The 14,451-nt window shown below is 39.4% G+C and overlaps 2 protein-coding genes across 10 annotated transcripts in view; one reads left to right on the forward strand and one right to left on the reverse strand.

Moving 5' to 3' along the window:
* Window positions 1-160: 160 nt before the first annotated feature.
* On the reverse strand, window positions 161-2,593 carry spmip2 (sperm microtubule inner protein 2). The gene is made up of 5 exons (XM_077610303.1): window positions 2,544-2,593; window positions 2,180-2,348; window positions 1,317-1,546; window positions 837-895; window positions 161-299 (listed from the first exon to the last, which is right to left on the reverse strand). Exons 2-5 carry the CDS (start codon window positions 2,229-2,231, stop codon window positions 170-172), a joined length of 471 nt encoding a protein of 156 aa, XP_077466429.1. The 5' UTR covers window positions 2,232-2,348; window positions 2,544-2,593; the 3' UTR covers window positions 161-169.
* Window positions 2,594-2,907: 314 nt separating this feature from the next.
* The window catches only part of rapgef2b (Rap guanine nucleotide exchange factor 2b), a 58,368-nt gene continuing 46,824 nt past the window's right edge, over window positions 2,908-14,451 (forward strand). For 5 of the 9 annotated variants that reach the window (XM_077609006.1, XM_077609004.1, XM_077609003.1 and 2 more), the window contains exons 1-2: window positions 2,920-3,411; window positions 3,493-3,586. In XM_077609006.1, the coding sequence (XP_077465132.1) occupies window positions 3,512-3,586 (75 nt within the window). In that variant the 5' untranslated portion in view covers window positions 2,920-3,411; window positions 3,493-3,511. Of the gene's footprint in view, window positions 3,412-3,492; window positions 3,587-14,451 lie in introns of all 9 variants that reach the window. The other 4 variants (XM_077609002.1, XM_077609000.1, XM_077609001.1 and 1 more) reach the window with 4 other exon arrangements.

Consider the following 14,451-nt stretch of genomic DNA (forward strand, 5'->3'; position numbering starts at 1 on the left):
AGAACTAATAGAAATGAAAAATTTGAAATATGAATCATGTAAAAGGAAAAAGTCAATTTGTCCAAAAAGAAAAAGAAAAGTTCCATAAGCATGCTTAGCTAGGCAACAGCACTTATGCAATCCTCATAAGGATATGTGATACAAAAGATGAACACATGAATATGAAATGTCACATTGTATTTGATGAACTGTTTGTGTTATCAGAACCAGTGTCGGTTTTTAGCGGGCTTTGCTGGTTGGGGGTCAATTGATCTGTTAAGACGATGGTTGAGGCGGTCATTGGGAAGACAATCTTGTCTCTGTCATCAAGAGAGAAATAAATACAAAATTCAGTTTTATCAGTGGTGAGATCAAACAAATTAGTATGCCTCTAAAAGGAATCACATAATTTAATGATGAGTTATGTTTTTGTCCTTCATTGTAATACAAATCGCAAATAATGCCAATGTGTGTTCCCTCCAAATTTAGATGCAAATACAAACACTGATCATATTTTAATTATTTCCTACTGTGCTACGTACTTTGATTTTATTATGTACGTAACAAAATTATTTTCCTATTTTCCATGCCTTGAACGTTTGCATGGGAAACTACTTAGTCAACACAATGAGCATTTTCAATCCAATCTATGTAAAACAGAAACAGGAGTATGTGTCATTAAATATCCCAGTTGGCCATCTACTCTCGCGTTCTTGTCTGATGCTGTGCATGCGTGCAAATGTTGCATTATGGATGACTTGAGCTAACAGTGCAGACACTCAAAACGGTTGCTACTCGGCACGTGCCATGGGATGCCATAGATAGCTAAGCCAAATAAACAATGCCTGCCATCTTACTCAATGTCCAGAAACTTGTTCTTTGCGCGATCCTCTGCTTCCAATCTTATTTCGCTTTTCTGCAAGTAAACATAACACAAGTGTCATTCATTCACATCAAGTAATATCAAAAGACTTTGTAAAATGTAATCATTCAATACAAACAGATTATTGATTGCTGTCTGCAAAGGTATCAACATATCTCAATCTATTTACAGAAATTCTTAAATTGTATTATAGAATTATGCATCACCAACTTTACTGAGTCAATTAATAGTGAAACTCTTTATTGTGTATTAAAGATTCTGGAATATTCTGCCTCTGGTACCAAAATGAGCACATTTTAAGGACCAAAATGTTATGCGGTTGGAAAAGATTGATAGCATTGCTACTCATTTCAATGTAGAAAGATTATTTACAATGTGGGTTTTAAAACTAAACAGTAAAAATCACAGCACCAATACATGTGTGCATGCTGTAATGACTTGGGAGAAGGTTTACCCGAATTTGCATGCCGCTGCGAAGTGTGCTGTCGTTCAAAGCGGAACTATATTGCCAGCACCAGCCCACCTCACCCACAAAGCCCTGTTTGGCCAAAGGCGGGGGCGCATGGGGCGCGGCCCTCCACAGGTAAGACAAGTTGCTCGTAGCCACGGGGGACCAAGGACCCATTTCCACAAACTGCGGGGAACAAACGCGCTTTGGCCGGTAGTTGCCAATACCATTTGGACCTTAATGGATGTGGCAAGAAAAGACACAAAATTAAACAGTGTTCTTATATGGAAATGTGATGTTAATTGATGACAAACAAATTAAATGAATAATAAAATAAACCTTACTTAATATATCTCATTTGGACTAAAACAGACCTTGTCACTGTCAAACTAGCACTAATAATAACAAAAATAATACATTAAAAATGTTTTTATTATCATTACAAATTTCAATTCACAAAAATATAATTATAAATAAACTGAAAAGCTTCCTTTCTAGAAAACATGTAACAATATAGTTCAACAAATTAGGTTGTTTTACAAAAATAAATAAATAAAAATCAATTGAAATTATTGGCTGCAATTGACAATGTCAAATGTCCAGTTGAACAGTTGAAATTAATTTAATATCTATCACCGGGAACGAGCCAACATAAAAAAAGCTTTCTTTTTTTAACGAAATCCTATATAAAATGTATTTTACAATACTACATAAACGCACATTTAGTAATAGTATTATTACCAAACCAAACATTGCCACGTACATTTGGAAAAACACCCATTTGAAATGTTCTTGCAAATATAAATGACATTATATTATATCCAGTTGTTATATAAGACACTCAGCTTTAAATGAGTCACCTGCATTACCTGTAAAAATAATCCTCTGTCCAGTACCTTTAACCTTTTTGCTCTTCTGCATGCTGCTGTTTTTTTTTTATAAATTGTATCAGGTGCAGGAAGCGGAGAGGCTGCCTGTGGGTCCACGGGTCACGGCCGCGGTTGTCATGGGAACCGGGCTGCTGTTGGCCTAGTTTACCTTGTGACGACGGGGAAGAGGGCAACTACACGTCAAAGTTAAGAAACGTCAACAAGTGGATTAATTGATCAGGGACACACGTCAACATATTTAACGTTTAATTGCATGTGTAACTTGCGATCCTACTATGAGAAAACGTTGGCAAATATGTAGTAAAAATATCTTATAAAATTAGATTTCAGTTCCGAAGCTCACCGCCAGGTAGAGCTAAAGCATCATTTGACAGTAGACCGACAATATTAACCCCTTTTATTCCACCAATGTGAAGTTAGCGGAAGAAGGATGACCATCAAACGGGAAGTGACAGGTGCTTTCTTTCAAAGCGAAATAAATTATCCTGCGATTGCTACTCGAAGACATGGAGACCGAATAGTTTTAACGTTAAAATTATTAGTTTTCCACTAAAATATTTTTGAATCACGGTACCGATTCCGAAACCTGGCCGTATGGTATCGGTTAATGCCGAAGCTGTACTGTACATATATTTTTTAAATATACAAAAGTTTTATTTTGAAAAGACCAAAGGAATCTCTCGCCGAGTTCTTCCGCCGTGCGGCGAGCGCCACCGTTCAGTCACCATGGTGCCGTACAACACAGATGAGCGCAGTAGGAAAGGCGTCGGAACTAGCTAGCGTAACACTTTTCCGATCCGTCATTCCGAAAGCTGAGCACCATGTTTCGTCCGTGAGTGGCCGGCATTTTATTTTTTAAAGAAATGGGCACCGATTTATTCTCGGCGGGTTAGGCTTTTTTAGCCCGATCCCCATGACCACATTTTTTTCTCTTTTTGGTCGCTACTATCAGAATGGCGGTGGTGAAGTGAACATAATAAAGGTGAGGCGATCGGAGTCCGGACTAAGTTGGGCGAGCCTCGGTTGTCGCTCGGTTTAGCACCGGACAGGAGACAGGAGCCCAACCCGGGGGTGAAGGCTTGCGACTCGGTTTACAGGGGATCGAAGCAGGGGTCCGTCGGCCTGGGGCTCCGGGGCACTCCCAAAAGCCTCGAGCCCCGATCGCCTCTTCGGGCAGACTGCCAAGCGGCTCTCGGAGCCCATAGGAGAAGGTCCTTTTCTCTTTCCCCCCCTCAATGTTTCCCTTTGCTTTTTTTGGAGTTAACTAAACATTTTGATCGGGATTTAAGCAGAGTTTCCCCCTCCAAGACGATGAAAATGGCGTCCTATGTGGATAACAGCTTTCGGGAGGCGGTGATGATGAACCCGGCGGATAGGACGCAACAGGTTTGACCGTTTACCTCTTCTATTTAAACAGCTCTTTAAAACATGGAATAAACAGTGTATACATGCTTTTAAGTGTTCGTATCGGGTTATGGATGGGTCCATCCCACTTAAGCCGCCTATCAAGGGGGATAATCGGTGGCCACTTAGCATTGCAAGACGTGCAGCCAAAGACAACCAAAAGTTGTCACCATAGTTGCATTGTGATGATGACAATCTTGTGTAAACATGATCAAAACTTAGAACATTTGCCAATTTGTTGTTTGTTTTCATGCCAGTTTGTAATCTCGGCCATTTCGATTTAGAGTTCATATTAAGATTTGGGATTGTGGAAACTGCACAAAAAGTTACGTGTACAGTCAACGTAGGACCTTTTGGGAGTTTGCATTTTTCTAACATTCCAGAAACATCATCAAATACTTTTAAGTTTTCCTTAGACTTGCATTAGTTGACATAAACCGCGTGCAATGACGCCCCCCAAAATCAGATGGGATGGGCTCCAAAATTTACCTCAATGGCTAAACTGGTTTTAAATGTTTGTGGAATACAAATCAGAAAAATAAATCATATTCATCCAATGAAAAAAAAAACCCAAGTGATTTTACAATCTTACTAAGCTATCCATTAGGCACATATGTATGTATTTAATGTGATTATATTTTAATATGTGATTAAAAAGTCTTTAGATGGCTCAAATTTGGCTGGGATAGGCTGCAGTAAGCAGAATGTGTGTGTGTGTGTGTGTGTGTGTGTGTGTGTGTGTGTTTGTATAATATTAGATCACACAAAAATACAAAATATTTTCAAAACATTGTCGAGAAGGACATAAACCTTACGAGAATAACCTCAGATGATAACAAAAAATACATAAACCTTTTAGCAAAATGAACAGGTTTAAAAGTAAAAAAATAAAACGAAAACAATTTTAAATGCAAAACTGAAATTGAATGGCAAGTATTTTAGATTTAAAAAAAATGAAGGTAATAAATGAGCGCTTTTGATGAAAAACAAATATTAGCTGTAGCATATTCATAATGTAAAACAAATAACTGCTCAAATATTACATGAAAATCAATTGAATGGCAAAGAAGATGTGTATCTTTGAATTGCTAACATATGTTGTCATATGTTATTTATCGTTATGTGAATCTATTTTTGTTGTTGTAATAATGTGGCAACACAAACAGAAGAAACAAGGAATGCAGATCTGTGATTTTTATTGCAATGGGACAACACACGGGCATGTGTGCGCGTTCTATTCCTTCCGCTCGAGCGCCGCAAATTGATGTTGCTTTTGCACACAATAGACGATCAATAGGGCACCGCTTAAAGCAGCAGGACCCAGTCGGTGGCGTTAAAGCATTCAGCGACAGCAATAGTGGTACCCACATAAAGCTAAACTGGACTTTATAGTGCCACATCGTTATGCCCTCTTTAGTTGCCAAGGAGGCTGCTTGGTTTGGACAGCTGGAGTTCTTTTGTTTGGTTATTTAAGTATGACTACGTACACACGACTTCGTTTTTTGCTTCTTATAATCTCAACGGCAAGGATCAATAACCAGAAAAATCATTACACCTTACTTTAGGATTCATATCATATGGTTGTATAATTGCAATCAAGATATAAATCAGACATTTGTTTACTCGAATTTAGAGTAGTCTGTGTTGAATGACTTCAACAAACCAAAACTTACATTTTTTGGTGGCTTTGATGGGGTAGAATAATACGTTTCTAGCTGAAATCCAATAAAATAACAGCATTCCCCATTAATAAAGGCCCAACCGCTATTATTAGAGCCAACGGGCAAGCCACTTTATCCTTCAGGTGTTGACGATATCCTTCTGGTTGGATTATCAATTTGCCTACGGGATCAAGAATGGACTCGGTTGACCCTCGGTCTCGCGCCATTGCCATTTAGCAAGTGAAGCAACTGAAAAAACGTTTTGACGTCCACTGGGATTCACAGTCTTTCAATTCCCATTCAAGGAAATGCCTATCTTTTTGGGGATCTGGTTATTTAGAAGCTGTGTGAAGCAGACTTGTGTTGAAGATTCTCTTGCTAGCAGACAGTCTGTCCCGCTGTTACCTTGACCCAGGACCGGTCACGTCTGTAAGTCTTCAGCCAGGTGGTCAAAGTTAAAGGCTAAAAGTGGCATGCACCTTGGTGACAGTATTCCTGCCGTACTTTTCTACTACCAGAAGAAAAAAAACGACAACAAAAAATTACAAGAGGAGGTTGCTGCAGGTTGTAAAGCCATTAAGGGAATCCAGGAAAGGTGTCAGGATGTGTTTTGAACTTAAACAGGATGAATGGCCACCACACCGGAAAACCTGGGTGCGTTCTTTCCTTCCCCGGTTTTGTTGCGGCACCACGATTTGAACACTTCTAGTCGCGCCTGGAGTGATGTCACTTATTCTTTTTGGGCTGGCAGTGGCTTTATGTACATGTTGTGGTCATCATGCTGATGTTTTTTTAAAGACAGGGATGATTTTGGGCAAGTCTCGTACAAGATTTTCGCTAAATCGCCATTGTGGATGTGTCATATTTGTTCACAAGTTTGACCAGAGACTGCATTTATTCTGTCTGCTTCTCAAACACCGGTGTGTGTAGGCCTTTGTCCTCGAAAATCCACACACAAAACAAATACAGACTAGTTTATGTTTAAGCTGAGGTTGAAGTGAACAAAGAATTGATTGAAGCACAGCATTACATAATATGCTTGAACTTGGATTTATTTCTTTTAAAGAGTAGTTTTAACACATTGTTTTAACACGTATTGGATTCATTGATACTTTAAGATTTTAATTGTAGATGTACTAGCTGTTCAATTTACAATGTATGGCTATTCATTAGGGGTGTGGAAATGTATAGATATGGTGATATATTGTGATACTTTGTATCCCTATAGTTTGCTACAAAAAAATTCCACTGGAATAGCGTCTATTCTGACTCATTTTTTGTTGTCGTCTTGTTTAATGAATGAGTGGTCTCCAATATCTTTTGGTTTTTCTCATATCTGTTTAACTTATTTCAAATCTCAAAACTTAATCAGTCCTGTATGAGCAAACTTGCTGAGTTATGTATTCATCTGTGCAACATCTGAATCTTGTGCTGTAGGATGGTCCAGAGAGACTACTGAAAAATGTGCTCATGAGATCATCGTTTCTATACGCGGGGCGATTGGTAACGTCATAATGAAATGATTTAGAATGTCTCTCTCGAGACTTGACTAACTTTTCAATCCTGCCTGTTTATATACAACGCATTTTCTGAGTTATGCGAGTGTTGCTTAGTTGCGGGAATAGGTGATGAAACTTGCCCCAGGTGAAATGTTACTTCAGGAATGTGTTGCGTAGACACATATTTAATGTGATTCTTGGCATATTCTACTTGTCTTTGTTTCTCCTTGAACTTTGTGGCTTTTTCAGCCACATTCCAAGTTGGGCGACTCACTTTGGAATGGAAGATGAATTTTTAGTCCACCCAGTAACTTCGCCAGTCATTACTTTGTTATTATTGTTGATTGTAACCAAATATTAAAAGTTCACACTTTCACATCATTGCATTCAACTTTGTGTTACAATTTGTTTATGTCCCAATTTTTTGGGAATCTAGCTTGCACATTGACGTCACTAAGATTACATATGGAAGCGTAATTGCTTTGTTTCTTTTGCTTGTTCCCTGTGTGTAGTTAATAGGATTTTTATTACCTGAGTTAATTCTTACATTTTCAACAAAACAGCCTCACCAAGATATTGACAGTCTAGTTTTGTAAGAAACTTCTTGCAGGCTCGCTGTTTGGATTTACACTCATTCTCTCAGTTTTTCTTATAATCCCAGTATTGAACAGAGGGTCTCTGCAACTTATTTTTGTATATTTATAAATATAGAGATGTACATATACTGTATGTAGGTCCAAAGGCTTCTTATTTTATGTGTGTCGCCTTCTTCTCGTGTGATTATTTTCACCCTCGACCTTGTGCTATTTTGTCAAACCCAGCGCCGGCTTTCAGTTATCTTGTCACCTTCAGGGTCATGATATACGTTTGTGTTTCTACCCACGCAAAGTCACACATAGCTAATAGTGTCAAAGGCATGCCCCAGTTGCTTTTGTTCGCATTCCTTCAGATATTTATAAAGTAGGAAGAAAAACAGCTTGGCAGTCAGAGGCGCCAAAAATTCCATTGGTCCTCATCGTGGAAAGTGGCAGTCGAAGCTCGGCTCGCGGCTACAAAGGGGGAACCGCAATCTTTGCATGCTTAGCCCGAAAACCCACTAGCCCGAGGAGGATAAACCCCTTCTGACGTGCGCTGTTTACACGGATGCGATTGAGTTACTGTGTAAGACTTGTCACAAGAGGTGGGGGAGTTCTGGCTTGAGGTTTTGGTAACCGTTGGGGGAAATAAACTCCATATTGCAGATCATTACAAAGTGATTTGCTAATGTAAAAGACATGGAGAAAGCACTTAAAACATTCCTATCTATTAATTATCAATTCATCGATTATTCATGTATGGCTAACTGACGCCAAGTTGCTCAACACGAAAACATAAATAAATAAGAACTGATTGTTTTTACCTGATTTCCATTCGGAAATTGGGCCTGATCACGTGATTGAATCAGGAGCATCCCTAATTCTGTCCGTTGATTTTGATGTTGCAAAATCATTAATTCAATCTGATTATCGAATGGGATTGGCTGCCGACCAGTTCGCCATGTACCCGCCACTCACCCGGTCTGCTAACCAAAGAAATTTGAGTGCTAGATATTTTTTGAATGGTTTGCTGTAATTTTGCTTCAGGTTTACATCCGCCGCATAAGCTGCAGTATAATCTGCCTCCTGGCTGACTGCTCAGACATGACGTACATCAGATGGCGAGCTGATTAATTTAGTGTGATTAGAGCTCCCTAAATCCCAGAATATGGCTCCGGCACGCCTCTAATGCTTGTTTACAAGCACCGCAGACAATGAAAAGGCACTACTCCAACGCTGTCACTGCGGTGCTGTTTTCAAAGGCTTTTGTTTTGATTTAATCAAACCATATTTCCACTTTTCAGAAATGTTTATACCATCTTTATTAGAGGTGGGAATCCCAGCGCAATGCCAAGATTGATGTGGTGTACAACTAACATCACTGTACAGCCAGAATGAAATCAACCTCTACCAATCTTTTATTTTAAAACATTTTTATTACTTACTCATGAATTACTAAAGAGATAGGCTACATTCCACAATTGATTCATTTGGTATTTAGGGTTCTACTCATGTCAAATAATTGTTAAACCCATATGAGGAAACAACAGAGCAGGGAAATATTATTAGGATGACATTGTAAAATAAAGTTTTCAGTAGTCATTTAAAAACCGTGCGGGGATAGAGACAATTTACAAAGTAGAAAATGTATTTAATATCTTTTTTTAAATGAAGGTATTCAGAAAATTTGAAAGATGCATTTACATACATAACGTTACAAGAATGTGAATGTAGATCACGTGAATTTATGAAAAGTGGACATGAGCACATGAAAAGCAGAAGTAGATAGTTTTTCTATTATTTTAGTCACTTTGAATCTTTCTTTTCCTCTTTCTTCTGAAAGTGCCACATCAACAGTTAAGTTTATTTTTAGGAATTTAATGACGCTGACCAACAGCAGCGCTCCTGATGAATCAAGTTACTCACTCTTGCTGTGCTGGTCAAAAGTGATTCTTCCCGCTGCAAACAAATGCACACTTAAGTGCGTGGCAATAAATGTCCATTTGCATAAGTCATTCAAGTTGATTCTTTTGGAGTCATGCCAGAGATGACTAACTCTGTGCACCCAAGACCAGGTCCTGTGAGGACCAAAACCAGCTGGTCGCTCGTACACGCTACAGGGAAAAAGGAAAGAAAGCTTTTGTTTTCTTGGAAGGGAATTGGTGTTGTTTCACTTCCCGGGTGCAGTGGAGCAGATTGCTTGACTAGATGTGATGCTTTGAAACTTTATCTTGGTAATTGATCTGTCAAAGTTTGCTTGGTCACGTTTTTTTCTAGGCTGTAGTCTTCCTTTGCCCAAAAGGAAATAGGGGAAATTAACAATGACTTAACGTGATTGGATTCTTCCTGCTTGTTAGGCAAACTTGGCACCACCAAGGTCGTGTATTTCCACAAACGTGGTATTTTCCTAGCGCCGGGTTAAAAAAAAGATCTATGTTGATTAGGATTGTAATGGTACATTTATCTGCATCTGGATTTTTCAGTAACGAAATATGCCTATCATACCTCGCAAGCCTTTTTCTAGGGTTTCGTTTCATTTAAGGACATTTTCCATTCTAGATGACCTTACTTTATTGTTTACACCCAAGAATATTTGAAAATTCTCATCTCATGAACACTATTGTCACCCTACATTCGAACAATTGACTTCACCATTCTGCACAATTGAAGTTCCTGCTGAAGGAACAGCTCATCTTCCATTTTGACCGCTCTAATTGACATTTGCCTCGGCTGACCTTACATTCTCCCATCTGGCGGTATGTTTCCTCCTCACTTAACCTGTTCCTGCCGCGACTAACACTTTCCCATTCATCATCTCCTTCTTCGTCTCAGTCTGAGATGAATAAAAGTGTACACTAGGCAGAATTCAGCATTGAATATGCTTGCATAATGTCCCCTAGACCGTTTTTTAAAGAGGGCCAATGCTTGTGTAATATACTCGAGCCAGTTTGTGCTTTCCAGCTACCATTCAATCATGCGGTTAGGATTTGTTTGGAAAGAACAAGGAACGCAGTGGTGTACTTGCTTATCTGACCATTAAGTGAAGAAATGGGGCAGAATTGCCAATGTGTAATGGAAGTTTATGATGAAAGATGAGCTGAAAACAAAAGTAATCACCGTCAAATTTGAAAGAACAACACACAGCCTGGAAAATTGGGTTCTGAAATATTTGTTGCCGTTTTGTTATGGAACAAGAAAAAACCCAACGGTCATTTTTGAACTATTCTCTCTATAAACTGTTTTACCAATATTAAGTGATGGGAGAAAAGGAAAGCCACTTAGCTTGTGTTTATCTACCATGGGTGAAACAGTCTATGGAGTGAAATAGTCTGGCTATGACAGAAATTGGAGGGAATGATGCGTGGAGTTCACCAGCCTGTAGGATGCGCAGCCAACACAATGACGCCCCTGTTGCGGCTGGCCTCTGCTCGTCAAAACCGCTTAAGCTCACACCAATTACACGCTGGCTGTGTCTGGAATATTAGCTTTTACCGAGCAGCGGTATCAGTTGTCGTAACTATACTTTATATTCAGCCTCAAGCATAGTATGAGAGTATTCTGGTAAACAGCAGTAATTTACTGACGTATGAGCGGATTGAGAGATTTCTTTTTAATTTATTACTTGAAAATCTTGCCGCCCTACACCCATACCTACAAATCTTTAATTAAATAATCTAAGTTTAGTCCCACGTTTTAGGTAAATAGTATTATAGTGGAAAAGCAGCAAAGATCCCATATCAAGTCCAGATTTTGGACCACAGTGGCCCCATCATCCCTTGTGATGCCTTTTGTGCAACTTCCTCAGGATGTAGCTTCGAACCCTTCATCCGACTGTAGCCCAGGCAGTTTTTTCTTCCCCAGCCCGGACGGGAAGGCCCCCTAAGCGGGATGTGTGCAATTCTGTAAACAGGAAACTTCGTTGCAAAGCAGCAGAACGCCCGATGCAAGGAAATGACATGGAATTTAGCACCTTGTTAAAAAGGAACAGAGTGAAATTCCCGCAGAAACCGAATGTTCAGGGAAAACCGTCGCCTAGCCAAAATGTTGAGAGAAGGAATTGCACGGTTTAAGCATGACTTTATACCCCCTTGTGGCCATTGAATTTACATGTGGGATTCCAACAATCTGGGATGCTATACACTTAAAAAACAAAAACAAAAAAACGAGTGCCATGATGTGGTAGTGCAAAAATTGAACCTCTATGCACAAAACGATAGAATATGCGATACAAGGTTCACGATAACTCAGTATATCACAATATGGCGATACAAGAATTTTTCATGCATGTATCAGGAGATAAATCTATGATGTTCTATAAGTTCTATAATGCCATTAAAGAAAAAAAACAGCGTCTTTTAAATTGAAAAGTAACCTTTTTTTGCTTTGTCTTGGATAATCTTTCATGTGCCTTCCTCACGGACTATGGGAATATTTCAGTCCAACCTTCCTGCAAATAAATACAGCAACATTATATTATTGAAACGTTTGCAAATAAATAGTGCTGGCATTGAATGCACATATTTGGGTGCTAGAGGTTCACCCCATTCTGACTGGATGGGAGGGGCAAATGAATGAATGTTCTTTTGTCCTCTCCCACTGAATGAATTGGATGTCTAAGGCCGTCAATGGCTGCCAATGTGTTAACAGACACTATTATAGTGGAATATTTTTTTTCCTAGCAACCTCTAACATCTTTTAAAATGTAACATCAGTAAACAAGAATTGTGATCAATCACATCTAAATATATTCTCACATTCTAAATTGTAGTAAAAATCCAGACAGTCACAGTTGTAATTGCTGGGTGACAATAATTAATATTTCAATTAATAATGGAAGCAAAAGTAAGCAATGCCTTACTTAACGGAGATTGTTTTTAGTAAACTGCAGGCTCTATTTCACATTTCTTATTTTTATCCTAAATATATTAAAAAAAACGGCCCGATGGAGAAGTGGTTAGCATGTCCCCTTCACAGTTCTGCATGGGTAAAAAATAGGCCGTCTTTTCCAAAGTAGAAACTACACAGACGTGAACAACTGTTTTGTGAATGAACTATTCTGAATCACCTCATGTAAATGTGCCAACAACTGGAATGCGGTTGGCCTCATGCTGAAGAAGAAGCGGCCTGTTGCCGGGCAACCAAAGTAGAATTAATTATTACTGGAGAGAGCGCGGCAGAGATTTAAAAGATAGATGCTCGAATGACATGAATATTTCACACATGCTCCGACAAAGCAATAGTGCAAGTCACTAAAGACTCAACTCGGTTGCGGAATCCAAGTTTTATTCTCATTGTTCTAATTTTTACACTAATACGACTTCAGATAAGAAACAATGAGTCCTGTTATGTTGACCAGGGCTGGTATTAGGTCAAATGGAGCTGGCAGTACACAAAGCTAATTAGTCTCCTTATTGACATTAAGTGCTTAAGTCCCAACTCAACGGGTTTAGCTCTCACTGGTCCCGTCGAAATCTTGAATTACACATGCACCTGTTCCTCAAGACAACATGCAGCTGTTGTATGAAGAGGAAGTAAATGACAGCCAGTGGAATTTCAACGCACTAGGAGGCTCAGAGTTGGGGACGGAGGGGATGGGGCTGCTGATTATTTCCCACTGAGGCAAGTCAGCTGGTCGGCATGGCGACGGCCTGGGACAGGAATCGGATGCATGTGAATGAGCTTAACAGCGGCACCTACTTGGGCTGCCAGCAGAAAACCTTCCACAGGGTTTTTTGCCCTGCTCAAATTAAGCCAGAGGCTGTGCAACTCTGATTATCGGCATGCTGGCTTTTACGCAGTACTGTAAAGGGTCTAGCACTGATGTAGACGCCATAAAAGTAAAGTGTCGCGCCATCAATTCACCACTTTGACCACAACCTCATTCCGCAAAGACCGCCGGATCCTAGATTCCAAACTCTGCTCAGACCACATGTGCTGAACATGGCTACAGCTAATAGTGTATAATAAGCGCATGCGGCAAGGAATACAAGGAAAAATGCCATTAAAGACATTTCAGGACAGTCCATGCAACGGAGGAAAAAAATAATCATCTTTAAAAGTTATGCCATTTAATTATTAATAAAATGTATTCATTTAGCTCAAATGATCAATCCAACTTTCTTGGCTTTTCTCACGATACCACCATTTTTGGTTTTTAAGATTGTCATTTAAGGCACATGCACACTATATTATACATGCACGGAAAAGTGCAGCAGTATCCTATGTCAAGCCCATTTTGTGGTTGATAATGTAAGGCAAAATATTGATGTTTCAATGTCATGTTATGGTTAAGACTGATTTTTTTCACGCTGATAAGTTCACAATGATAGTAAATGTTGATGTATTGTCACATCCCTAGTTGTTATACATTGCTGCCATAGCTAGATGAACAAAGAAATATTATCAGTAGTGAAATCTATTTTTGGACCAATTAAATGAAATTGGATCATTCACATCACCATAAGACTGTTGTGAACCGTTGCTGAGTATTATGTATAAATGGGCTGGACGTGGCTTGACGACTGGATACAAATGGGGTCTCTCGGACCCCGGTCATCAACTGAACCTTGTCGTCGCAGAGGAACAAAGCCAACCGTCCGGCTCGATAAGACTCGCTCCGTCTGGCTCAAACAAAAGCCTCAAAGAGGTGAAGCGCTATCCTCACAAAAGTTACATGGCAACTATGAAGATCAATTCAAAGCAAAAATAGTCAGGACTAAAGAGTGGTCGTGGGGTTAAAACTGGGCATAGACACGCTTTAATATCGGCCCAAAACCCCCCAGAACCCCTTTCTTCTGCCCAATTAACACAACTTAGAGGAGGCCACCGGCTGCTGAAGAGCTTCTAATAAAAACCCATAGCACCAGAATGGAAGCACAATATAAAATCTAAGCTGAAATATTCACTCCGCTTTATTGATTGTTAATGAATAATATCATTGAATGATTTTGACTTTCTGCAAGGGAAAGAATTAACGTTGGCAAGAGTCATATGTTACTCTAGATACACGCTTTATCTAAAAACTTGGCCACCTGTCCAGGCACACCGTAGCTATTGTCACGTCTTGACCTTGCTGCCACCCGGCTCGCCTCCACCTGCTCTAATGGATAAAA

This window comes from Stigmatopora argus, chromosome 9 (genome assembly GCF_051989625.1).
Source record: "Stigmatopora argus isolate UIUO_Sarg chromosome 9, RoL_Sarg_1.0, whole genome shotgun sequence".
Lineage (NCBI taxonomy): Eukaryota > Metazoa > Chordata > Actinopteri > Syngnathiformes > Syngnathidae > Stigmatopora > Stigmatopora argus.